The sequence below is a fragment of the Staurois parvus genome, unplaced genomic scaffold, assembly GCF_062004578.1.
Source record: "Staurois parvus isolate SC_StPar_1 unplaced genomic scaffold, SC_StPar_1.0 ptg003935l, whole genome shotgun sequence".
Lineage (NCBI taxonomy): Eukaryota > Metazoa > Chordata > Amphibia > Anura > Ranidae > Staurois > Staurois parvus.
The window spans coordinates 62,777-87,572 of record NW_028321730.1 but is presented as its reverse complement, the minus strand read 5'-3'; the positions used below and the strand labels follow the sequence as shown (position 1 = coordinate 87,572).

General features: G+C 56.5%; 1 protein-coding gene across 1 annotated transcript in view; it reads left to right on the top strand.

Annotated features, from left to right (window-relative positions):
* The first annotated feature begins 595 nt into the window (after nt 1-595).
* Nucleotides 596-24,796, top strand: part of DDHD1 (DDHD domain containing 1) — a 59,564-nt gene continuing 35,363 nt past the window's right edge. The window contains exons 1-3 of the mRNA XM_089668191.1: nt 596-621; nt 11,707-11,880; nt 19,613-19,708. Of these exons, the coding sequence (XP_089524317.1) occupies nt 11,727-11,880; nt 19,613-19,708 (250 nt within the window). The 5' untranslated portion in view covers nt 596-621; nt 11,707-11,726. The remainder of the gene's footprint in view (nt 622-11,706; nt 11,881-19,612; nt 19,709-24,796) is intronic.

The following is a 24,796-nucleotide window of genomic DNA, read 5'->3' as shown; positions in this document are numbered from 1 at the left end:
CTGAGGGGGAGTATTACCCGGTGTACTGAAACCGTGAGTACCATACCGGACAGCGACCTACCAACCACCCCTCCCCCACCACCTACCGGACAGCGACCTACCAACCACCCCTCCCCCACCACCTTTTCGGACAGCGACCTACCAACCACCCCTCCCCCACCACTGACCAGACACCTCCCCCCATATACCCCACTGAGGGGGAGTATTACCCGGTGTACTGAAACCGTGAGTACCTACCGGACAGCGACCTACCAACCACCCCTCCCCCACCACCTACCGGACAGCGACCTACCCCCATCATATACCCCACAGAGGGGGATTGTTACCCGGTGTACCCGTGACTACCTACCGACCACCCCTTCCCCACCACCTACCCGACACCGACCCCCACCATACCCCACGGAGGGGGACTGTTACCCAGTCTACTGGAACTGTGAGTACCAACCGACCACCCCTACCTACCCGACACCTACCCCCCCATAACCCCACTGAGGGGGAGTGTTACCTGGTGTACTGGAACCGTGAGTTCCAACCGACCACCCTCCCCCCCCTACTTACCCACCCGACACCCACCCCCCATATACCCCACTGAGGGGGAGTGTTACCCGGTGTACTGGAACCGTGAGTTCCAACCCCCCCCCCCCATGAGTACCAGACACCCCTTCCCAACCACCTACCGGCACCCCTTCGGCACCACCGACCCTCCCACTGGACACCAACCTAACCACCCCCCCGACCTCACACTGACCACCTACCGGACACCAACCTACTGACCACCCCTCACTGGACACCTACTGGATACCGACCTACTGAGCACCCCTCCCCCACCACCTGCCAGACACCCCTCCCCCACCATCTACCAGACACTGGCCTACCGACCACCCCTCCCCCACCACTTACCAAACACCTACTGGACACCCCTCCCCCACTATCTACTGGACATCGACCTACCAACCACCCCTCCATCACCTACCAGCCTACCGACCACCCCACCGAGGGGGAGGGTTACCCCGTGTACTGGAACGTGAGTACCTACTGACTGGACAGCAGGAGCAGGAAAGGGTAACAAAGCTAAACTCCTCAAGTGTTGTCACCCCGGGAAGGGAAGTTCCTGTAAGAATTTGGTTGTGATCTGAGTGTGGCAGATATCTGAGCTTTGGGGTGGAACACGAGCAACTCCGTGATTGGGTAAAGTCGCCGGGTCGCGGATGGTCGCCGGGTCGCGGATGGTCGCCGGGTCGCGGATGGTCGCCGGTGGTCTTCAGTGAGGTAGTGCTGGGCCTCGGCTCTGGTGGCAGCTCCACTCATGGAGGATTGGTGGGGCCCTTCAGATGTTCTGACATTTTGGAATCTACAGTCAGTTCCAGAACAATAATCACTTTATTGGTGCAAACATAAAACCCGAGACTCTCCGTACATTGACTGCAATCCCCCCGTCCACCAATATACCCGACTGGAGCCCTGAGGAGGGAGGCCCCAATCACCCGTAACATGTTACATCGATAAACGTAGAATTGTTCTCGACTGGTCTGGAGTTTCCAAGACACCTCACTCCTCAACCGGTCCCAGTATGTATGACGGCACCTCCAGAGTCCCCCCCCCACCTTCATCTCACCATTCCTGGATTACAGTCCTACCTGATGCTCATTACCCCATCCATTGTCATCGGATGCCCTGGGCCCTCCCGTGGGTCTCCTCCTAGGGCCCTCCCGTGGGTCTCCTCCTAGGGCCCTCCCGTGGGTCTCCTCCTAGGGCCCTCCCGTGGGTCTCCTCCTAAGGCCCTCCCGTGGGTCTCCTCCTAGGGCCCTCCCGTGGGTCTCCTCCTAGGGCCCTCCCGTGGGTCTCCTCCTAGGGCCCTCCCGTGGGTCTCCTCCTAGGGCCCTCCCGTGGGTCTCCTCCTAGGGCCCTCCCGTGGGTCTCCTTCCTAGGCCCTCCCGTGGGTCTCCTCCAGGCGCCCTCCCGTGGGTCTCCTCCTAGGGCCCTCCCGTGGGTCTCCTCCTAGGGCCCTCCCGTGGGTCTCCTCCTAGGGCCCTCCCGTGGGTCTCCTCCAGGCGCCCTCCCGTGGGTCTCCTCCTAGGGCCCTCCCGTGGGTCTCCTCCAGGCGCCCTCCCGTGGGTCTCCTCCTAGGGCCCTCCCGTGGGTCTCCTCCAGGCGCCCTCCCGTGGGTCTCCTCCAGGCGCCCTCCCGCGGGTCTCCTCCAGGCGCCCTCCCGCGGGTCTCCTCCAGGCGCCCTCCCGCGGGTCTCCTCCAGGCGCCCTCCCGCGGGTCTCCTCCAGGCGCCCTCCCGCGGGTCTCCTCCAGGCGCCCTCCCGCGGGTCTCCTCCAGGCGCCCTCCCGCGGGTCTCCTCCAGGCGCCCTCCCGCGGGTCTCCTCCAGGCGCCCTCCCGCGGGTCTCCTCCAGGCGCCCTCCCGCGGGTCTCCTCCAGGCGCCCTCCCGCGGGTCTCCTCCAGGCGCCCTCCCGCGGGTCCTCCTCCAGGCGCCCTCCCGCGGGTCTCCTCCAGGCGCCCTCCCGCGGCTCTCCTCCAGGCGCCCTCCCGCGGCTCTCCTCCAGGCGCCCTCCCGCGGGTCTCCTCCAGGCGCCCTCCCGCGGGTCTCCTCCAGGCGCCCTCCCGCGGGTCTCCTCCAGGCGCCCCTCCCGCGGGTCTCCTCCAGGCGCCCACCCGCGGGTCTCCTCCTAGGGCCCTCCCGCGGGTCTCCTCCAGGCGCCCTCCCGCGGCTCTCCTCCAGGCGCCCTCCCGCGGCTCTCCTCCAGGCCCTCCCGCGGCTCTCCTCCAGGCGCCCTCCCGCGGCTCTCCTCCCAGGCGCCCTCCTCGGTTCAGTTGCCATGTTCCTCAGATGTCTATCTCATAGAAGGTCCCTCTTAGACCTTCAAGCCAGATAGTCATCTCCATCCCCCGGTATCCATCTTGTGTCTTTGTTTCTTCCCTGTCCACTCCAATGTTCTCTTTCTGAAAGGTCCCCTCTCTGCCCCACCCCACCCCACCCCACCCCACGCCTCTCCTCCTCCCCTGGCTGTTACCTCCAGGATCTCCATGCTCCCGGTGCCTTGAGAGCGGATTTTTCTACATACAACCTCCTCCCCCTCCTGTTCATGTGACCCCCTCCATGTGACCCTCCTGGTGACCCCCTCCATGTGGACCCCTCCTGGTGACCCCCTCCATGTGGACCCCTCCTGGTGACCCCCTCCATGTGGACCCCTTCTGGTGACCCCCTCCATGTGGACCCCTTCTGGTGACCCCCTCCATGTGAACCCCTTCTGGTGACCCCTGGCCTCCTGTCATTGGATGGGTTCAGCACCTTTCTCCCCATCCCTGGGGTTTCATGTGTTCTCCATTCTCTCTGGGATCCTCCACTCTCCCCTCTGAAGACCCCCCATCTCTTCCCTCCTGGCACCCCCGGGGTACCCCAAGTCCCCCTCATTTATTAGACAGATTTCTATTCCCGTCACACAGAGTGGAAATCTCTCCATCTGTCACTGCTGTTGTCACAGCGGGGGAGGGGGTAGCCCCTCTGTCACTTTATTGGATTTGGGGGGGTGCCCCCTTTATTTTCTATATTTTCCATTGGTGGTTGGTTGGGGGGGGGTGTCACTTTTGTTTCCTCCGTTGCTGGGGGGCAATCAATGCCCCATGGCTGGCAGGGTGGAGGGGGAAGGGAACCGGTGTCACTCATCTCACTCACCCCATTGGTGGGGGGGGCACCCTTTGCTCTTCATGTCACCTGTTGCTCCCCCACCTTATTCCTCGTCACCTTATAGGGGGGGTGCACCCCATGTCACTTCCATTGGTAGGGAAAGGGCCGCCCCCCACCTCTGGGAGGAGGGGGGTCTATGACACTTTATCTTTGGGGGGGTAGATCTTGTGCCTCGGGGGATGGGGTGGAGACATCGCCTCTCGTTAGTGTCGGGCCGGCCCCTGTACTGCACAGTGGAGATTGTCCAATCAGATTGCATGGTGTGTGGTCACCTTTCCCTGGATACTTTGTAACAAGTTTTTCCCTTCTCTTCCTGTAATGATGAATGGAACCGATGCGGGGATATAGTCGCTGTGACGTCTGCTTCTCCCCTCCCCCGAGGATCGTCATTGCCTCCAACATTGGTGTCGTCGGTCCTCTGGAGATTCGGGACCTGCAGATCATGACACCCGCCAGCCACACCCCTCCCGCCCCCCATAGACACCTGACCTCTGACCTCCGCGACATGAGTGTCAGCTCTTCCTTCGAGGGCGTTCCAGGATAAACGTACAAATGGCGGCAGATTCGCTGTGACCCCGACCGCTAAAATCTTCCGGAAACGTTCGTTCATCTGCAGCTCGCAATAGTGAACCCCCCTGAGATGACCCAATGTTACCCCTAGGGGGCGTCACCGCAGGGGGGCAGTTCTAGAGAAGGTGGGGTGCCCCCATGTCACTGCATTGGTTGTGGGGGGTCCCATCTCTGTCACTCCTATCACCTCCATTGGTAAGGGAAGGTGGGGGCGGGCTGGTGTCACTCCTGTAACTTCCTGTTCTGGGTGACAACACTCTGTGCCCGCCTCTTGTGTTGTCACCCTGTCATCCGTTCTACCAATGATGACTACAAGCCCCGGAGTGGTAATTCAGAATACAAACACGGGCAGCTGTTGTCACCTTCAGGAAGACACCCCCCCCCCCCCCCCCTCAGCTCGGCCACTGGAGGGCTGTATAAAATGAAAGCTTTTTTTTTTTTTAATCTGGGTGGGGGGGGGGGTTCTTTTGGTTTATTTAGGTTTTTGTTTGTTTTGGGGGTTTAGGGTTTTTTGAGTTTGTTTTAGGGTTTTTTTTGTTTTTTTTTAGATTCTTGGGGGCTTTTTGCTTGTTTTTTGGGGGCGTTTAGGGTTTTTTTGGGGGGGGTTTTGGTTTTGTTTTGGTTTTTTTTAGATTCATGGGGGTTTTTGGGGTTTGTTTTTAGGGTTTGTTTGGGTTTTTTATTTTTGGGGGGTAGGTTTTTTTTTTTATGTCTTTTTGGGGGGTTAGGATTTTTTTTATGGTTTTGGGTTTGTTTTAGGGTTTTTTGTTTGTTTTTGGAGTGGTGTTTTTTTTTGTATGTGTATTGTTTTTTTTTCTGCTCTTTTGCCCGCCCCCCCCCCCAAACTTTAATATATTTTTTTTTACTGCCGGACTGATTAGATTTTCATACTGCTGAAATCATTCACTTAAAGTGTCACTAGAGGCAAACTTTTTTTTTTCCCAGTCTGGATAAAGTAAAGGAGGGTTCTAGCCCCCTGTAGGGTGTCTCCCGTGTGGGAGATTTCCCCTCACTTCCTGTCCCATCGCCACAACAGGAAGTGAGAGGAAATCCCTCCAAAGTGAGGGTAGCCCAGAACCAGTGTCCCCATTGGACGATTTCCCTCTCTTCCTGTTCTGGTGACAACCCACAGTGTGGGATTTTCTCCCTGTCGGTGATAGTGGTCACAGGACAATAGATGGGGGAATCTCCCTCCTGGGACCCCCAGACTGCAATAACCCTGATGGGGGATGGGAATGTAGAATATATATGTACGGCACGATGGGAGTCCCCGGAATAAATACTTGAATGGATCCGAAGTTTTAGGATTTGTCTTCCCGGAGTTCAGCTTCAGACAATTCCGAGGATGAGGACAATGGAGACCAGAAATGAACGTTCCAGTCTGTCTGTTCGCCGCAGCGATACCGGAGTTCCCCTTTAGGTGCGACGTGCGCTGTGGCGGCGGTTCCTGCTGGTGTCAGGACTTGTAGGCGGAGCTCCGTCTTGTGGTCGGTGGGGTTCTCGCTGAGCGGAGGACATGACTCATCACATGGGAGGCTCGAGGAACAGAAGTCACATGATGGTCATGTGTGGGTGGGCAGCAGACATGACCCCCCCCCCCCCCCCAAGGATAGCAAGTACTCCACCCCCCCCCCCCGCCCCCCCTCCCCCCGGGTCAAAATAATTTATCAAACCTCCATCTCAATTTTCTATTTGGTTTGTGGGGGGGGGAACTTCTGTCAGTGCCCATCTATAGTGCCTTGTTGGGGGGGGGACCCTCTGTCAGCGCCCGTCTATAGCGCCTTGTTGGGGGGGGACCCTCTGTCAGTGCCCATCTATAGCGCCTTGTTGGGGGGGGGACCCTCTGTCAGCGCCCGTCTATAGCGCCTTGTTGGGGGGGGACCCTCTGTCAGTGCCCATCTATAGCGCCTTGTTGGGGGGGGGACCCTCTGTCAGCGCCCGTCTATAGCGCCTTGTTGGGGGGGGACCCTCTGTCAGTGCCCATCTATAGCGCCTTGTTGGGGGGGGACCTCTGTCAGCGCCCGTCTATAGCGCCTTGTTGGGGGGGGACCTCTGTCAGCGCCCGTCTATAGCGCCTTGTTGGGGGGGGACCCTCTGTCAGTGCCCATCTATAGCGCCTTGTTGGGGGGGGACCCTCTGTCAGCGCCCGTCCATAGCGCCTTGTTGGGGGGGGGACCCTCTGTCAGTGCCCATCTATAGCGCCTTGTTGGGGGGGGGACCCTCTGTCAGTGCCCATCTATAGCGCCTTGTTGGGGGGGGACCCTCTGTCAGTGCCCATCTATAGCGCCTTGTTGGGGGGGGACCCTCTGTCAGTGCCCATCTATAGCGCCTTGTTGGGGGGGGACCTCTGTCAGTGCCCATCTATAGCGCCTTGTTGGGGGGGACCCTCTGTCAGTGCCCATCTATAGCGCCTTGTTGGGGGGGGGGAACCCTCTGTCAGTGCCCATCTATAGCGCCTTGTTGGGGGGGACCTCTGTCAGTGCCCATCTATAGCGCCTTGTTGGGGGGGGACCCTCTGTCAGTGCCCATCTATAGCGCCTTGTTGGGGGGGGACCCTCTGTCAGTGCCCATCTATAGCGCCTTGTTGGGGGGGGACCCTCTGTCAGTGCCCGTCTGTAGCGCCTTGTTGGAGGGGGGGGAACCTCTGTCAGCGCCGGTCTGTAGCGCCTTGTTGGGGGGAGGGGACCTCTGTCAGCGCCCGTCTGTAGCGCCTTGTTGGGGGGGGAACCTCTGTCAGCGCCCGTCTATAGCGCCTTGTTGGGGGGAGGGGTTGGGGCAGAAAGCCAACATGGCGGTACATCGCTCAATGATCTTCAGAGAGGATACAAAGTAACAAAGAGATCCAGGTTGGGTTTATGCTGGGGGGGCATGAAATATGGGTGGTTTTTAACCCCTCCGACCACTCCCCTTTCTCCTCTTAACCAATCACAGGGGCCGGAGGGGGTTGTAGACATGCCGCAGCCGCCACGCTTGCTTTGATTGGCCCATTGAAGGGATTCGCCGTGTTGCAGGATTTCCATACCTTCCAGCTGCCCCTCTGAAAAGCGATCCACCGCAGAACGCTCTTTATGCTGCAGTCCTCCCTCGCAGATCTCGGTCTGTTCGGCGGCGGCGGATCTCGCACTTTATATACAGACCTGCGCGCCGGGCAGTTGATATATTTCCGCCGTGTGCCTGGCGTGTCATCGCCTCCTCGCTGCGCCGCGCGCTAATCTCCGCTGACTTCACATGGAATCCTCTGCCGGGATCCTCTTATCGGGGATTATAGTTCTGCCGGAATAAATGGATTTCCAGAGAAAAGCCGGCGAGGGTCCAAAACGCAGATCATCGCGCCCCCCCCCCCCCCCTTGCCGGGAACATGGAGGAGAGATCCAGGTCAGTGCCTCCGAGGGTGGGAGGGGGTCGCTGTGCACAAGGTGATGATTGGCTGCCACCACGTGCTCTGCGGGTGCTGACATCACCAGGAACCGACGCAGGTCATGTGACCCGGAACCCCTCGTAACGGGAGGGTGGGAACCCCTCATAATGGGCACAGGGAGGGTGGGAACCCCTCATAATGGGCACAGGGAGGGTGGGAACCCCTCATAATGGGCACAGGGAGGGTGGGAACCCCTCATAATGGGCACAGGGAGGGTGGGAACCCCTCATAATGGGCACAGGGAGGGTGGGAACCCCTCATAATGGGCACAGGGAGGGCGGGAACCCCTCATAATGGGCACAGGGAGGGCGGGAACCCCTCATAATGGGCACAGGGAGGGCGGGAACCCTCATAATGGGCACAGGGAGGGCGGGAACCCCTCATAATGGGCACAGGGAGGGCGGGAACCCCTCATAATGGGCACAGCGGGGGCGGGAACCCCTCATAATGGGCACAGCGGGGGTGGGAACCCCTCATAATGGGCACAGGGAGGGCGGGAACCCCTCATAATGGGCACAGCGGGGGTACAGACCTTCTGGCAGTTGAGCGCTTTCATTGTTCCGGGATTCACCTTCAGTTTGGGGTTTCTTCTATGACCCGGAGTCCGCTCTCAGCCCCCCCCCGGGTCGTATTTCCCGATCGCTCAGATAGCGGGCGTGGCTGTGAAGTCGATCTGACGGAGACGAGGTCTCTGGATTTTGCCTTACAAATCCGTTTTGCATGAGAATTTGTTTGGCTCGATGAAGATATTTAAATTGTCACATCAGATGAACGTTCGATGAGCTGCTCCTGGGGGACCGATCCCTCCAATGGGAGATTGTATGATGGAGATGGTGATTGGACGATTCGGGTTCCGGGAGTGGCGATTGGACGATTCGGGTTCCGGGAGTGGCGATTGGACGATTCGGGTTCCGGGAGTGGCGATTGGACGATTCGGGTTCCGGGAGTGGCGATTGGACGATTCGGGTTCCGGGAGTGGCGATTGGACGATTCGGGTTCCGGGAGTGGCGATTGGACGGTTCGGGTTCCGGGAGTGGCGATTGGACGATTCGGGTTCCGGGAGTGGCGATTGGACGCTTCGGGTTCATGGAGTGGCGATTGGAGGATTCGGGTTCATGGAGTGGCGATTGGACGCTTCGGGTTCATGGAGTGGCGATTGGACGGTTCGGGTTGCGGGAGTGGCGATTGGACGGTTCGGGTTGCGGGAGTGGCGATTGGACGGTTCGGGTTGCGGGAGTGGCGATTGGACGGGTTCGGGTTGCGGGAGTGGCGATTGGACGCTTCGGGTTGCGGGAGTGGCGATTGGACGCTTCGGGTTGCGGGAGTGGCGATTGGACGCTTCGGGTTGCGGGAGTGGCGATTGGACGCTTCGGGTTGCGGGAGTGGCGATTGGACGCTTCGGGTTGCGGGAGTGGCGATTGGACGCTTCGGGTTGCGGGAGTGGCGATTGGACGCTTCGGGTTGCGGGAGTGGCGATTGGACGCTTCGGGTTGCGGGAGTGGCGATTGGACGCTTCGGGTTGCGGGAGTGGCGATTGGACGCTTCGGGTTGCGGGAGTGGCGATTGGACGCTTCGGGTTGCGGGAGTGGCGATTGGACGCTTCGGGTTGCGGGAGTGGCGATTGGACGCTTCGGGTTGCGGGAGTGGCGATTGGACGCTTCGGGTTGCGGGAGTGGCGATTGGACGCTTCGGGTTGCGGGAGTGGCGATTGGACGCTTCGGGTTGCGGGAGTGGCGATTGGACGCTTCGGGTTGCGGGAGTGGCGATTGGACGCTTCGGGGTTGCGGGAGTGGCGATTGGACGCTTCGGGTTGCGGGAGTGGCGATTGGACGCTTCGGGTTGCGGGAGTGGCGATTGGACGCTTCGGGTTCATGGAGTGGCGATTGGAGGCTTCGGGTTCATGGAGTGGCGATTGGAGGATTCGGGTTCATGGAGTGGCGATTGGAGGATTCGGGTTGCGGGAGTGGCGATTGGAGGATTCGGGTTCATGGAGTGGCGATTGGAGGATTCGGGTTCATGGGAGTGGCGATTGGAGGATTCGGGTTCCGGGAGTGGCGATTGGACGGTTCGGGTTCATGGAGTGGCGATTGGAGGATTCGGGTTCATGGAGTGGCGATTGGACGCTTCGGGTTGCGGGAGTGGCGATTGGACGGTTCGGGTTGCGGGAGTGGCGATTGGACGGTTCGGGTTGCGGGAGTGGCGATTGGACGGTTCGGGTTGCGGGAGTGGCGATTGGACGGTTCGGGTTGCGGGAGTGGCGATTGGACGCTTCGGGTTGCGGGAGTGGCGATTGGACGGTTCGGGTTGCGGGAGTGGCGATTGGACGCTTCGGGTTGCGGGAGTGGCGATTGGACGCTTCGGGTTGCGGGAGTGGCGATTGGACGCTTCGGGTTGCGGGAGTGGCGATTGGACGCTTCGGGTTGCGGGAGTGGCGATTGGAGGATTCGGGTTGCGGGAGTGGCGATTGGAGGATTCGGGTTGCGGGAGTGGCGATTGGACGCTTCGGGTTCATTGAGTGGCGATTGGAGGATTCGGGTTGCGGGAGTGGCGATTGGACGCTTCGGGTTGCGGGAGTGGCGATTGGACGATTCGGGTTCCGGGAGTGGCGATTGGACGCTTCGGGTTCCGGGAGTGGCGATTGGACGCTTCGGGTTCCGGGAGTGGCGATTGGACGCTTCGGGTTGCGGGGTAATCGGTCGGTTTATATTGTCTCTCGGTTCCTATAGACACTTATCAAAACTGAACTCCACCAAAAACATTTATTGAAATATTTTATTTTTTATCTGTCCCTCAATAGCCACAAACGACATAAATCCTCTCCGTGTCCAATAAACACTTTGGCCAACCCAGATATTACCTTGTAAAAGTAGCAGTGACATCATCACTGGGCTGTACATAGCCTAAGCAGATCTGTGGGAGGGACTAGGCAGGCTCCACCCACTACAGAAGGGGGCGGAGACGAGACCAGTCACCCTGCACAAGGAGAGAGCAGAGAGCTGTGGGAGGGGCCAGTTGTCTCTATTGGGGAGCTTTACTAAAACTGGAGCCCCCCCCCCCCCCCCCCCAAACCTGGTACTGCAGCCAATCGGCTTCAAAGCTGTTCAGTGAAGCCTTGGCAATAAATCCTGGAAGCTGATTGGCTGCTGGCAGCTACACCAGTTTTAGTAAATCTCCTTCTTGTGTCTCCATAAGATTTTCCTGTTCTGGTGACAACTAACATTTTGGATTTCCCAACACTTTCTATATCTGTGGTCATCAAAATGGGGGAGGGGGTGGTGTGGGGGGAAGAGCAGTCAGGGAGGGGAGGTGGGAGGAGGAGTTGGGGGGGGGGGGGGGGTGGGAGTTAGGGGGCATGGGAGGAGGAGTTGGGGGGGGGGGGGGGCATGGGAGGAGGAGTTGGGGGGGGGGCATGGGAGGAGGAGTTGGGGGGGGGGGGGGGGCATGGGAGGGGGGGGGGCATGGGAGGAGGAGTCGAGGGGGGGTGGTATGGGAGGAGGAGTTGTGGGGGGGTGGTATGGGAGGAGTCGAGGGGGGGTATGGGAGGAGGAGTCGAGGGGGGGTGGTATGGGAGGAGGAGTTGGGGGGTGTATGGGAGGAGTCAGGGGTGGGGTATGGTAGGAGGAGGTGGGGTGGAGTATGGAAGGAGGAGTTGGGGGTGGGGTATGGGAGAAGGGGGGTGGGCACAGGAGGAGTCGGGGGGTTATGGGAGGAGGAGTTGGGAGTGTGGCAGGAGTCGGGGGGGGGGGGGTATGGGAGGAGGAGTCGTGGGTGGGGTATGGGAGGAGTCGTGGGTGGGGTATGGGAGGAGGAGTCGTGGGTGGGGTATGGGAGGAGTCGTAAGTGGGGTATGGGAGGGGGGTGGGCGGTAGAGGAGTCGGGGGGGGTTATGGGAGGAGGAGTCGGGGGGCGGGGCACACAACCTGGTACAGGTCCTGACCTCTTCGTTGTCCCCCTTCCCCCGGGCCCCTTCTCCCGGTGTTGGTTGGATGGATTTGTCGGTTAGATTTCCTCTCTTCTCTTCCAGAGGCGGATAAGATCCCGGTGATGCGAGGACAATGGTTCATCGATGGCACTTGGCAGCCGCTGGATGAAGACGAAGGTAACTCGATTGAACAGGAACATCTGAAGTGCTTCCGGGGTCAGCAGATGCACGACAACTTCGACCTGGAGGTGGCCAAGCCGGTGGACCACAAGGATGGTGAGAGACGTTTCCCCGCCGCTCCGTGTCCATCGTATCGGAAAGAACTCGGCTGGAGTCCAATCCTCCATAGGATGATAATGGATCTGGTGGGGGAGGGGGGGGATTGTATTGGTTGGGCCAGACTAGGGAACCTATCAGCAGAGATCTGGCCAATCGAGAGAGAAGAACCCATCTGGTGATCTATCCCTCCAGCTGAAGGTCCAATTTACACAGACTGACCTTCAGAAACCCTAATCTCGATTGGTCCCTTTAGAGAGCCAATCAGGACGGGGCATACACTGTGCTGCTAGTGACGGGGTTGTATTGTGAAGGAAATGTGTATTTGCCCCCCCCCTGATGCTGAATGTTCGCCCCTCACACAGAAATGATCGGTCTAACAATGGAATGTTCGCCCCTCACACAGAAATGATCGGTCCAACAATGGAATGTTCGCCCCTCACACAGAAATGATCGGTCTAACAATGGAATGTTCGCCCCTAACACAGAAATGATCGGTCTAACAATGGAATGTTCGCCCCTCACACAAACGATCGGTCTAACAATGGAATGTTCGGTGTAACACTGAGAGACAGAATACAACAACAAATTCAGCAGAAATGCGTCTAACAAATGATGACGGATCTGCATGTTCATGAGGGAAAGAAGGATTTGATCCCCTATCATTCAGCAGGATTTCTGGCTCCCAGGTGTCTCTCATACAGGTAACAAGCTGAGATTAGAAGCAGTCTATTAAAGGGAGTGCTGCTAATCTCATTGTGTTACCTGTATAACAGACACCTGTCCACAGGAGCCATCAAACCATCAGATTCCAAACTCTCCACCATGGCAAAGACCAAAGAGCTGTCCAAGGATGTCAGGGACAAGATGGTAGACCTACACAAGGCTGGACTGGGCTACCAAACTATGGCCAAGCAGCTTGGTGAGAAGGTGACAACAGTTGGTGCAATCATTCACAAATGGAAGAAACACAAAACAAGTGTCAGTCTCCCTAGGTCTGGTGCACCATGCAAGATCTCACCTCGTGGAGTGTCAATGATCATGAGAACAGTGAGGAATCATCCCAGAACTACACGTGAGGATCTTATCAATGATCTCCAGGCAGCTGGGACCACAGTCACCAAGAAAACAATTGGTAACACACTACGCCGACAAGGACTGAAATCCTGCAGTGCCCGCACGGTCCCTCTGCTCAGGAAAGCCCATGTCCAGCCCGTCTGAAGTCTGCCACTGAACATCTGAATGATGCAGAGGAGGACTGGTGGGAAGTGTTGTGGTCAGAGGAGACCAAAATCCAGCTCTTTGGCATTAACTCGCCGTGTTTGGAGGAGGAGGAATGCTGCCTATGACCCCAAGAACACCATCCCAACTGTGAAACATGGTGGTGGAAACATTCTGCTTTGGGGGTGTTTTTCTGCTAAGGGGACAGGACAACTGCACCTCATCAAAGGGATGATGGATGGGGCAATGTACCCTCAAATCTTGGGTGAGAACCTTCTTCCCTCAGCCAGGGCATTGAAAATGGGTGGTGGATGGGTGTTCCAGCATGACAATGACCCAAAACACACGGCCAAGGCAACAAAGGAGCGGCTCAAGAAGAAGCACATTAAGGTCCTGGAGTGGCCTAGCCAGTCTCCACACCTTCATCCGATTGAAAATCTGTGGAGGGAGCTGAAAGTTCGAGTTGCCAAACATCAGCCACCAAACCTTAATGACTTGGAGAGGATCTGCCAAGAGGAGTGGGCCAAAATCCCTCCTGAGATGTGTGCGAACCTGGGGGCCAACTCCAGGAAACGTCTGACCTCTGTGATTGCCAACAAGGGATTGGCCACCAAGTACTAAGTCGTGTTTTGTGAAGGGGATCAAATCCTTCTTTCCCTCATGAAACATGCAGATCAGTCATCATTTGTTAGACGCATTTCTGCTGAATTTGTTGTTGTATTCTGTCTCTCAGTGTTACACCGAACATTCCATTGTTAGACCGATCATTTCTGTGTGAGGGGCGAACATTCCATTGTTAGACCGATCATTTCTGTGTGAGGGGCGATCATTCAGCATCAGCAGGGGAGCAAATACGTATTTCCTGCACTGTATAGGATCCAGCGGGGGAGGGGGGGGGATGGTAATGGTTGGGTCAGACTAGGAAACCCATGAGCAGAGATCTGGCCAATCGAGAGAGAAGAACCTATCTGGTGATCTATCCCTCCAGCTGAAGGTCCAATTTACACAGACTGACCTTAATCTCGATTGGTCCTTTCAGAGAGCCAATCAGGACTGGGCGTACACTGTGCTGCTAGTGACAGGGTTGTATGTACATACCATAATGACTCCGGTGATGTGACGTCATCAAGCCTGACATCTGCCTGGCCTCCCCCCTGTGGCGCCACCTATCTATAGCTGTGTTTGTGCTGGAGGTGCGCTCCATTGTGTGCACCCCCCACCCCCCCAACATGGAAACTGAGCTGTCACCGACAGTACTAATGATCACCAATCAGGAGGGTCTTGATCACATGACTGTTGTGATTGGCTCTCACATTGATCGCTAGCTGTAGAGCCCACCACTGAACTCCTCCCCTCTGAATACAGAAAGATACATTGTATGCTGGAGGAGAAGAATGGAAACAAATGAATAAAGATGTAATGGTGGGATTGGGGGCGATTAGATTGGGGCTCGATTTTAATGAGTTATGGGGCTCATTCACACTAACGGTTGAGGGGCGGTAAAACCCTTTGGTTGAGCTGCATTTAGCCCCCCCCCCCCCCCCACAACTGCTGTCCTTTTACCTTCAGAGGCAGTGGCCGGGGGTGTACACATTGTGATTGCGGCAGGAATGATGTCGCTCTCAGTAGGCGTAGCACCTTTTCACGTGAATGAGGCTCTTCTGCAAGCTCCCAGCAGTGCATTGTATGCAGGAAGGTATAAATAAAACCTGTGTGCAGCAGCCCGCCCCCAATACTCACCCGAGCCCCTTCTTGCTCCAGTGTGGTGTATGAGAGCAGACCTTCTCCCGGGTCTCTCGTTTCCCATTGGCTGTTCAGAAGCAGGAGCCATTGGCTGTCAGTCACACTAGTGAGTTAATGAGATATGGGGGGGGCAGAGTATTATGGATGAATAGAACAGCGACTCGGGAGCAAGAACACACCAGTGCCCGCAGAACAAGCAGCATGCTGTGGGGTCACTGGCTGAGGAGGAGGAGCCAGGAGCGGGGGTGGGGCCCAAGAGGAGGAGGACTGAGGCCACTCTGTGCAAAAGCAATACAGAGCAGGGAAGCATGACATGTGACACGAACCTTTACTACTCACACATCGAAAACTCACACCGACACCAAAGAAACACGAGCTCAGCAACCTAACACTACAGAAAGGGCTCCTACAGGTATAAATGGGCCCCGACAGGTATAAATAGGCCCCGAGTGGTCCGGGTGGAAACCATCATGAATTGGATGCAAATCTTCCATATGGAGAGGTTCTGGCCTCAGCCGAGTTCTTTCTGTGATTTCTCTTTGATGAAAAATGGACTTCAGCTGGTATAAAAAGTGCCGAAAGTGACCTATAGCGCAGCACTTTGTGGCCCCTACCAGTACCGTTAGTCTTCATATAGGTCCCTATGGATCCCGAGGCCATATTATACGTAGGACCTCGACTTCTCTCCAAGTCTACATAAGGCCCCGCCCCTTCTGATGCCAATCCTTTTGCTATTCACCTATCAAATGCCGGAGGCTCCTGCTGTAGAGGTTCTGGAATGTGATCGTTGAGTGACGTGGTGGGGTTTGGCATCAGTGGGTGGAGCTTCAAGTAGACGGTTTCATGGGATGCAAAGGTCCAGTTGGACAATGACACCGGTTCTTCTAGGACCCCTGAAGTTCTGCACGGCGCCCCGTTCTCCCCTTTTGGCATTTTTTAGACCAGGTCAGGTTCAGTGATCACCGAATGTTGTTTCTTGTTCCCTCACAGATGATCTCACATGATCCATGCCTCTATAATCCGCAATAGAGATCACTAATGTAGATTGGTCAGAAGCCTACTTAAAGGAGCAGTCCACCCAAAACTCAGGTTTCAATAATTGTCTAAATAGTAGGAACCTCTTCCTGCCCCTGTGTATCGCCAGGGAACCACATGGGAAATAAATGTATCCCATAATATCAAGATCACCTTTTAGATCCCAATGTCCACTCCGAGCTAAGCCCCACCCACCGAGGAACAGAGGAGCTGGTGGATGAGGGTGGTTGGTAGAGGGCAGAGTTTAGTTCCTCAGAGGCGGGGCAGGAGTTGAGGCATTTTAGGGCAGGGTTTGATGTGAATGCTCTACACAGGGGTGTCCAAACTATGGCCCTCCAGGTTTTGAGGAACTGCAAGTCCCATGAGGCCTTCCAAGACTCTAACATCCACAGGCAAGACACCCAGAGACTTGATGGGACTTGTAGTACTTCAACAGCTGGGGGCCATAGTTTGGACACCCTTGCTCTTCAGACAGATTCATTAGAATATCCTAAATGTAGAAGTCAACCACGCATGGTCCTTCTATTGTCCGTCACAAAGGCCCTGTCTGTGCTCCCCTCTGATCTTGGGGTCTCAGCTTGACTTGACAGGTGAACGTCCTCCAACAGCATTCAACTGTCTAATGGGCACAGCTTTGTTGGCCAATAATAAGATCTCAACACTTTTCACCTTTGATCAATAGGAGGCGCTCTCATTAGACGGGGTTTGGCTGGACTTTACCTGGAAATTAGGGGAAATCGAGCCGCATTTCCAATATCCAGACCATCAGGGAGGCTCAGAATGGCTCTGTAAGTGGGGGTGCAAAGATCTCTGCCTCGCCTCTGGGTGTCCTGGCAGATAGTTGGACCCCCAAAACGTTCCTCACCTTTGGCTGGACTGTCCCTTTAACATGGCTGTTGTCATTGTAGAGATGGAATTGTACGCAATGTTCTGAGATTCTGATCTATCTTCAGACAAAATCATTCATAAGTAAATTCCTCAGAGTGGGTGGCCGCCATTATCTGCCGCCATTCATCTGCACTGGTGTCACTCCGAGCCGGCCATTCCAAAGTTCCCGGTGCAGAATATGTGGAGCCAATTCCTAGGCAGAGAGTTGTGGAGCCAATTCCTAGACGCCCGTGTTCACCGCCTCCTTCTCTAGTCAATGGAGGCCCGTGTTCACCCGCTCCTTCTCTAGTCAATGGACGGCCGTGTTCACCGCCTCCTTCTCTAGTCAATGGAGGCCCGTGTTCACCCGCTCCTTCTCTAGTCAATGGACGGCCGTGTTCACCGCCTCCTTCTCTAGTCAATGGACGCCCGTGTTCACCGCCTCCTTCTCTAGTCAATGGACGCCCGTGTTCACCGCCTCCTTCTCTAGTCAATGGACGCCCGTGTTCACCGCCTCCTTCTCTAGTCAATGGACGCCCGTGTTCACCCACTCCTTCTCTAGTCAATGGACGCCCGTGTTCACCCGCTCCTTCTCTAGTCAATGGACGCCCGTGTTCACCGCCTCCTTCTCTAGTCAATGGACGCCCGTGTTCACCGCCTCCTTCTCTAGTCAATGGACGCCCGTGTTCACCGCCTCCTTCTCTAGTCAATGGACGCCCGTGTTCACCGCCTCCTTCTCTAGTCAATGGACGCCCGTGTTCACCGCCTCCTTCTCTAGTCAATGGACGCCCGTGTTCACCGCCTCCTTCTCTAGTCAATGGACGCCCGTGTTCACCGCCTCCTTCTCTAGTCAATGGACGCCCGTGTTCACCGCCTCCTTCTCTGGTCAATGGACGCCCGTGTTCACCGCCTCCTTCTCTGGTCAATGGACGCCCGTGTTCACCGCCTCCTTCTCTGGTCAATGGACGCCCGTGTTCACCGCCTCCTTCTCTGGTCAATGGACGCCCGTGTTCACCGCCTCCTTCTCTGGTCAATGGACGCCCGTGTTCACCGCCTCCTTCTCTAGTCAATGGACGCCCGTGTTCACCGCCTCCTTCTCTAGTCAATGGACGCCCGTGTTCACCGCCTCCTTCTCTAGTCAATGGACGCCCGTGTTCACCGCCTCCTTCTCTAGTCAATGGACGCCCGTGTTCACCGCCTCCTTCTCTAGTCAATGGACGCCCGTGTTCACCGCCTCCTTCTCTAGTCAATGGACGCCCGTGTTCACCGCCTCCTTCTCTAGTCAATGGACGCCCGTGTTCACCGCCTCCTTCTCTAGTCAATGGACGCCCGTGTTCACCGCCTCCTTCTCTAGTCAATGGACGCCCGTGTTCACCGCCTCCTTCTCTAGTCAATGGACGCCCGTGTTCACCGCCTCCTTCTCTAGTCAATGGACGCCCGTGTTCACCGCCTCCTTCTCTAGTCAATGGACGCCCGTGTTCACCGCCTCCTTCTCTAGTCAATGGACGCCCGTGTTCACCGCCTCCTTCTCTAGTCAATGGATGCCCGTGTTCACCGCCTCCTTCTCTAGTCAATGGACGCCCGTGTTCACCGCCTCCTTCTCTAGTCAATGGACGCCCGCGTTTCCCGGCCGCTTCTGTTGCCAGTGGAAGCCCCGTGTTCACCGGCCGCTTCTGTTGCCAGTGGACGCCCGCGTTCCCTGGCCGCTTCTGTTGCCAGTGGACGCCCGCGTTCACCGGCCGCTTCTGTTGCCAATGAGATTGGATTGTCCGGCTTCTGATTTCCACACTAAAGTTTACCAAATGAATTTATTACTCCACTCCCACTTTATCAGCAAATGATAGACTCCGCCAACTCGCTCTTAGCTGGAAATGAACCAGGACCAGTCATGCGGCCAGTGCCAAGACAGCGGTCATTTCGTCTTTGCCTGGAGAATCTGACTGTTCCGATGGTCAGGGGTAGTCAGCTAATCCAGTGTCTCTGCCTAAACAGCCGCCATCTTGGCATTGGGTATAGAATGAACCATTGGTCCGTTCAGGTTTTCCAGCAATAGATGTGTTGTACCATCGTAATTCCAGGTATTGTTACATAGTTCCATTGTTCCAACTGTATATACTCCATACCTAGCCAATCCCTCTGGAAGCTGGAAATCGCTGTAGTTGACACAACTTCTACACCCCTTCTACAGTGACACCCCCCCCCCCCCTTAGCTTCTGGGTCCTGTGCCACGTGCCTGCCCTCTTGTATTGTGTACACAGGAGGTCGGCCACTGGGCACCACGTCTCTCAGAGAGCACTTTGCACCCTCACAATGAATGCATTCTCTGATTGGACATGGTGGAGCTTGTGATGTCATTGCCCCTCTATTCCACCTCATCCAGTCAGAAGGCCTTGCCTTCATGGAGGAAGGTACAAGGAGTCCTGTGAGTGGCGCCCAGCAGCCGATCTCCTGTGTTCAGAATGCAGCCACTCGGTATAGGAGCCGGAATCTAGAGGAGATCACTGTAGTAGCAGCGTAGTAACGGTGTCTAGATCTCCAGCTTCTATGGGGACCCAGCAGACATGGTGTATACATAGTGCCAGCTGCAACAATGGAATTCTATCCCTGGAACTCTTTAACTTTCACTAATCATCTACCAATGAAGAACTTTGTTGATTTTGAGTCCTCTTCAGTTTTTCTTTTTCCTGTTTAACTTTGTTGGATTTGTTGCCACCCGTCACTGACCAGCACCTAGTGACTGGAGGCACCACTAATGGTCACCTTGATGAATGTTGTGTCAATCAGTAGCATGTTGTGTAAATTGTTGTGTTGCTCTGGAAGATCTCGGTCCCGAGACGAGTAAAGTTTCCTCTCTTCACTTTGCTAGTTGTCCCTCCTCCCTTCTCCCTCCCCTTCCTGTTCAGTTGGAGAGGATATAACGAGAGCACAGGCGCCCCATGCGCCAAGAGAAGGCGTTACGAAGGTACGGTAACCTTAGACGCCTTGTAGATACTTTCCTAGATGCTTTGTACTGCTGCTGTATAGATCTAGACTGCACTGGAGGCCACCCCACGGCTGATGTCTGGACTCCGAATTCCGGGGCTGCCACTGTCTGGGTCACCTATTCTTACCTTGGAGCAATGTTGGGACCACCCAACTCTACAGGTAGACATGTTGGAGCCTTCACGTTAGGGGAGCTTAGATCAGGGTCTCCAAACTTTCTAAATAAAGGGTCAATTTACTGTCCTTCAGACTTTAGGGGGCCGGACTGTGCCCAGTGGGAGTGAACAGTGGCCCATCTTTGATATTGGTGGTAAAATAGTTGGTGTGAGTGGAAGGAATTCTGCCCCTTCGCTGGTGTCATTGGGAGGAATAGTTCCCCATTTTTGTTGTTAGTGGAAGGAATTCTGCCCCATCGCTGGTGTCATTGGGAGGAATAGTTCCCCATTTTTGTTGTTAGTGGAAGGAATTCTGCCCCGTTGCTGGTGTCATTGGGAGGAATAGTTCCCCATTTTTGTTGTTAGTGGAAGGAATTCTGCCCCATCGCTGGTGTCATTGGGAGGAATAGTTCCCCATTTTTGTTAGTGGAAGGAATTCTGCCCCGTTGCTGGTGTCATTGGGAGGAATAGTTCCCCATTTTTGTTGTTAGTGGAAGGAATTCTGCCCCGTTGCTGGTGTCATTGGGAGGAATAGTTCCCCATTTTTGTTGTTAGTGGAAGGAATTCTGCCCCGTTGCTGGTGTCATTGGGAGGAATAGTTCCCCATTTTTGTTAGTGGAAGGAATTACGCCCCGTTGCTGGTGTCATTGGGAGGAATAGTTCCCTATTTTTGTTGTTAGTGGAAGGAATTCTGCCCCATCGCTGGTGTCATTGGGATGAATAGTTCCCCATTTTTGTTAGTGGAAGGAATTACGCCCCGTTGCTGGTGTCATTGGGAGGAATAGTTCCCTATTTTTGTTAGTGGAAGGAATAACGCCCCATCGCTGGTGTCATTGGGAGGAATAGTACCCCAATTTTGTTGTCAGTGAAAGGAATTACACCCCATTGTTGGTGTTGGTGGCAAGAATAATGCCTCAAGGGCCAGATAAAGGCAAGTAAAGGGCCACATTTGGCCCCAGGGCCGCAGTTTGGAGATCACTGCCTTTAGAGTGTATCTAAACCCAAAAATGTCCAGCTTGCCATTCCTTGGATGTGATGGCTGCTTTAGTTTTTTTGGGTTCCTTTCCTTTATCACCTGGTGATCCTGCCAGTAACACACTTCCAGTGCTATGGTGACAACACTCTTGTATCTATGGAGCAGCAGCGTGGTCACCCTAGGCTTCTCTCCAGACATGCCTCACATCCTCCTCCATGTTCCATTACACGGGGGGGGGGGGGGGGTGAGGTGGGAAATGTGTGGTTGCTTACAGAAGATGAACATCAAGATCTGAGAATGGCGCCACATCTGAGGACCGGCAATGTTTGTTGGGTTTAGATCTGTCGCCAAGTCGACCAAATACTGAAGGCCTGTAAAAGATGGAGCCCTCTCCGTTCCCGCAGGCAGTGGGTTGAAACTTTGCTCTTTGGACCTCCAGCGGCCACTGCTATTGGACGATTCTGGGTGTGTCAGTGCTGTCCCCTGCTGGTCGCTCTGGTTCCTTCAGCCAACCCCCTTATGTTACTACCGAAGTAATGCATTTGAAAGCTAAAAATATGAATACAAGTTACACAGTTGGGGGAGATCCTCTGGGGGGGGGGGGATCCTAGTGGATGACAGACTAAGAAAAATCATGGAGCTCTAGTTTTTGGGTGGGGGCCTCTAGGCGCTCTAGCTTGGGTGGGGGCCTCTAGGCGCTCTAGCTTGGGGGAGGGGGGCCTCTAGGCGCTCTAGCTTGGGGGAGGGGGGCCTCTAGGCGCTCTAGCTTGGGGGAGGGGGGCCTCTAGGCGCTCTAGCTTGGGGGAGGGGGGCCTCTAGGCGCTCTAGCTTGGGGGAGGGGGGCCTCTAGGCGCTCTAGCTTGGGGGAGGGGGGCCTCTAGGCGCTCTAGCTTGGGGGAGGGGGGCCTCTAGGGGCTGTAGCTTGGGGGAGGGGGGCCTCTAGGGGCTGTAGCTTGGGAGGGGGGCCTCTAGGGGCTGTAGCTTGGGAGGGGGGCCTCTAGGCGCTGTAGCTTGGGAGGGGGGCCTCTAGGCGCTGTAGCTTGGGAGGGGGGCCTCTAGGCGCTGTAGCTTGGGAGGGGGGCCTCTAGGCGCTGTAGCTTGGGAGGGGGGCCTCTAGGGGCTGTAGCTTGGGAGGGGGGCCTCTAGGCGCTGTAGCTTGGGAGGGGGGCCTCTAGGCGCTGTAGCTTGGGAGGGGGGCTCTAGGCGCTTTTGGGGGGCTCTAGGCGCTCTAGTTTGGGGGGGGTCTCTAGGCGCTCTAGTTTGGGGGGGTCTCTAGGCGCTCTAGTTTGGGGGGTCTCTAGGCGCTCTAGTTTGGGGGGGTCTCTAGGCGCTCTAGTTTGGGGGGGTCTCTAGGCGCTCTAGTTTGGGTGCTGGAGGAGCGTGCGTATGAGGAACAACTACAAATGTTACATGTATTCTCTCTGGAGGAGACGCTTTAAAGGAGAAGTTCGGCCAAACCTTCCCTGTGGGTCCCAGAAGTTCACTTAGTTCTGCACTCCTTTGACCCAGATTCAGCTGTTGGCTGACATCACTAAGCTGGGCCAGGCTCTGCAGGGATCCTGACCGGCACCTGGCTCCGCCTCTCAGCACTCTGCTAGGAGACTGAGCCAGCCACTCCTGCCCCCCTCCACAGCCCAGTGCTCCAGTGAGTGCTGGAGGGGCAGAGCAGAGAGTGGTGACTGACAGTCGCTTCTCTCTGCTCAGTGATCAGAGTTATTGACAGGGTCACGTTAAAGCAAAAATTGCGTTCGCTTTAAGCAGCACATGCGCATTTATACTTCGCTTTGCGCTTAGTAGTTGGCAGAAGGAGAGCTAAAACCCCGGAGTATGAGGGGGCATTGGTGGTAGGTGCTGCATAGGGGGAGGGGGTGTTAGGTTATCCTAGGAAGCGTATAAGCACTTACTCCTGGGAGCGCCACAAAAATGTTCCTTAATGTCGCTGTGCAGCCGTCCGTCTACGGGGTCAGAAGATACAAAGGCTGCAGTCGCCCTCGACAAGTCCCTGTGTGCGCTATGACGTCCCCCGGTCTTCTCTGTTGTTGAACAATGGCCGCTGAGAATGATCCGCTCGTCCTGTAGTACCGCTGGCTCGTTGGAGTGCCCACGCGCGTCCCGCTGGCTCGTCGGAGTGCCTGCGCGCGTCCCGCTGGCTCGTCGGAGTGCCCGCGCGCGTCCCGCTGACTGGTCGGAGTGCCCGCGCGCGTCCCGCTGACTGGTCGGAGTGCCCGCGCGCGTCCCGCTGACTGGTCGGAGTGCCCGCGCGCGTCCCGCTGACTGGTCGGAGTGCCCGCGCGCGTCCCGCTGACTGGTCGGAGTGCCCGCGCGCGTCCCGCTGACTGGTCGGAGTGCCCGCGCGCGTCCCGCTGACTGGTCGGAGTGCCCGCGCGCGTCCCGCTGACTGGTCGGAGTGCCCGCGCGCGTCCCGCTGACGGGTGGACTCTGTACATGAGTCTTCCAGCCGTGAGAGTTTTCCGTATTCATCATGGAAGGCTTCCAGTTTTGCCGTTCTGTATGTACATTGGATTGTTGGAGGCTGCAGATCCCGCTATCAGCATCCTAGAACATCGACATAGATGATACCAAACCCACCCAGAAAGCCACCATTAGGGATAGTCGAGGGTCTGCTTGTCCCGGTCTCCATTTATAGAAGAATTCGATCTCCTTCCACGACTTGAACTTTGGTCAGCTTTAGTGTCCAGGATCCGCCATCGCCAGTTGCTGACTTGTAGACGCGCCTCACCGCCCCCCCCCCATGTCCTAAAAATGAATCTGCCAGAAAGCCGAGGCCGGTACGGGTTCACATTCCTGACACGCAGGGTCATGTTATGCACATTCAGGAGCTGGGAGGCGGTGTGTGAGGTCAGCAACTATCAGATGTCAGGTGGTGTCAGTGGATCTATAGCAGCTGATGACCACCAGACCAAATTGTGGAGGTCTCTGTCATTAGAGGGGAACACCCCATGGGGTCCTTGTAGGATGGTGGGCTCGCTACCCCCCCCCCCCACTTCACTTCCCTTCCCTTCCCCCCCCCCCCCCCCCACTTCCCTTCCCCCACATTATGCTGAAATGTCTTTATTGCAAACCAACCAACGCCTATATTCTAGGGGCTCGTTCACACAGGCACCTCCGGGCATACAAACCGCTGCTGTGTGTGCCAGCCCCTCTGTAGGGGGGGGGGGGGGGGGCTTTTTGTTTTGTCAAAGAATGGATGCAGCTGCTCCTCCCTCCCCCAATTTAATTTTGTCTCCACCCCCTACCCAGTTCTGAGCACTGTCCTTTATCTCCTCCCCCTACCCACCTCTGAGCACTGTCCTTTGTCTCCGCCCCCTACCCACCTCTGAGCACTGTCCTTTGTCTCCTCCCCCTACCCACCTCTGAGCACTGTCCTTTGTCTCCGCCCCCTACCCACCTCTGAGCACTGTCCTTTGTCTCCGCCCCCTACCCACCTCTGAGCACTGTCCTTTGTCTCCGCCCCCTACCCACCTCTGAGCACTGTCCTTTGTCTCCGCCCCCTACCCACCTCTGAGCACTGTCCTTTGTCTCCGCCCCCTACCCAGCTCCGAGCACTGTCCTTTGTCTCCTCCTTCTACCCACCTCTGAGCACTGTCCTTTGTCTCCGCCCCCTACCCACCTCCCAGTACCGCCCCTTGTCAGAATCTTGTTATTTTGTGGGGAGGTTAATGATAGGAAAAGCTGTAAGATGGACTCCCTGCAGCCAGCAACAGTAGATCCCCTGCAGTAGCAAGAACCCCCCAAAGTAGCAATGATCATCCCAACAGCACCAATAGATCACCCCCCCCCCATCAACAATTGATTGCCCCTATTTCCCCTAGGAGCAACAATAATCCCCATCAGCAGCAAAGTGGCAATGATGGCACCAATAGATCCCCCCCCAAGCAGCGACAATTGACTGCCTCCACTTCCCCCGGCAGCAACA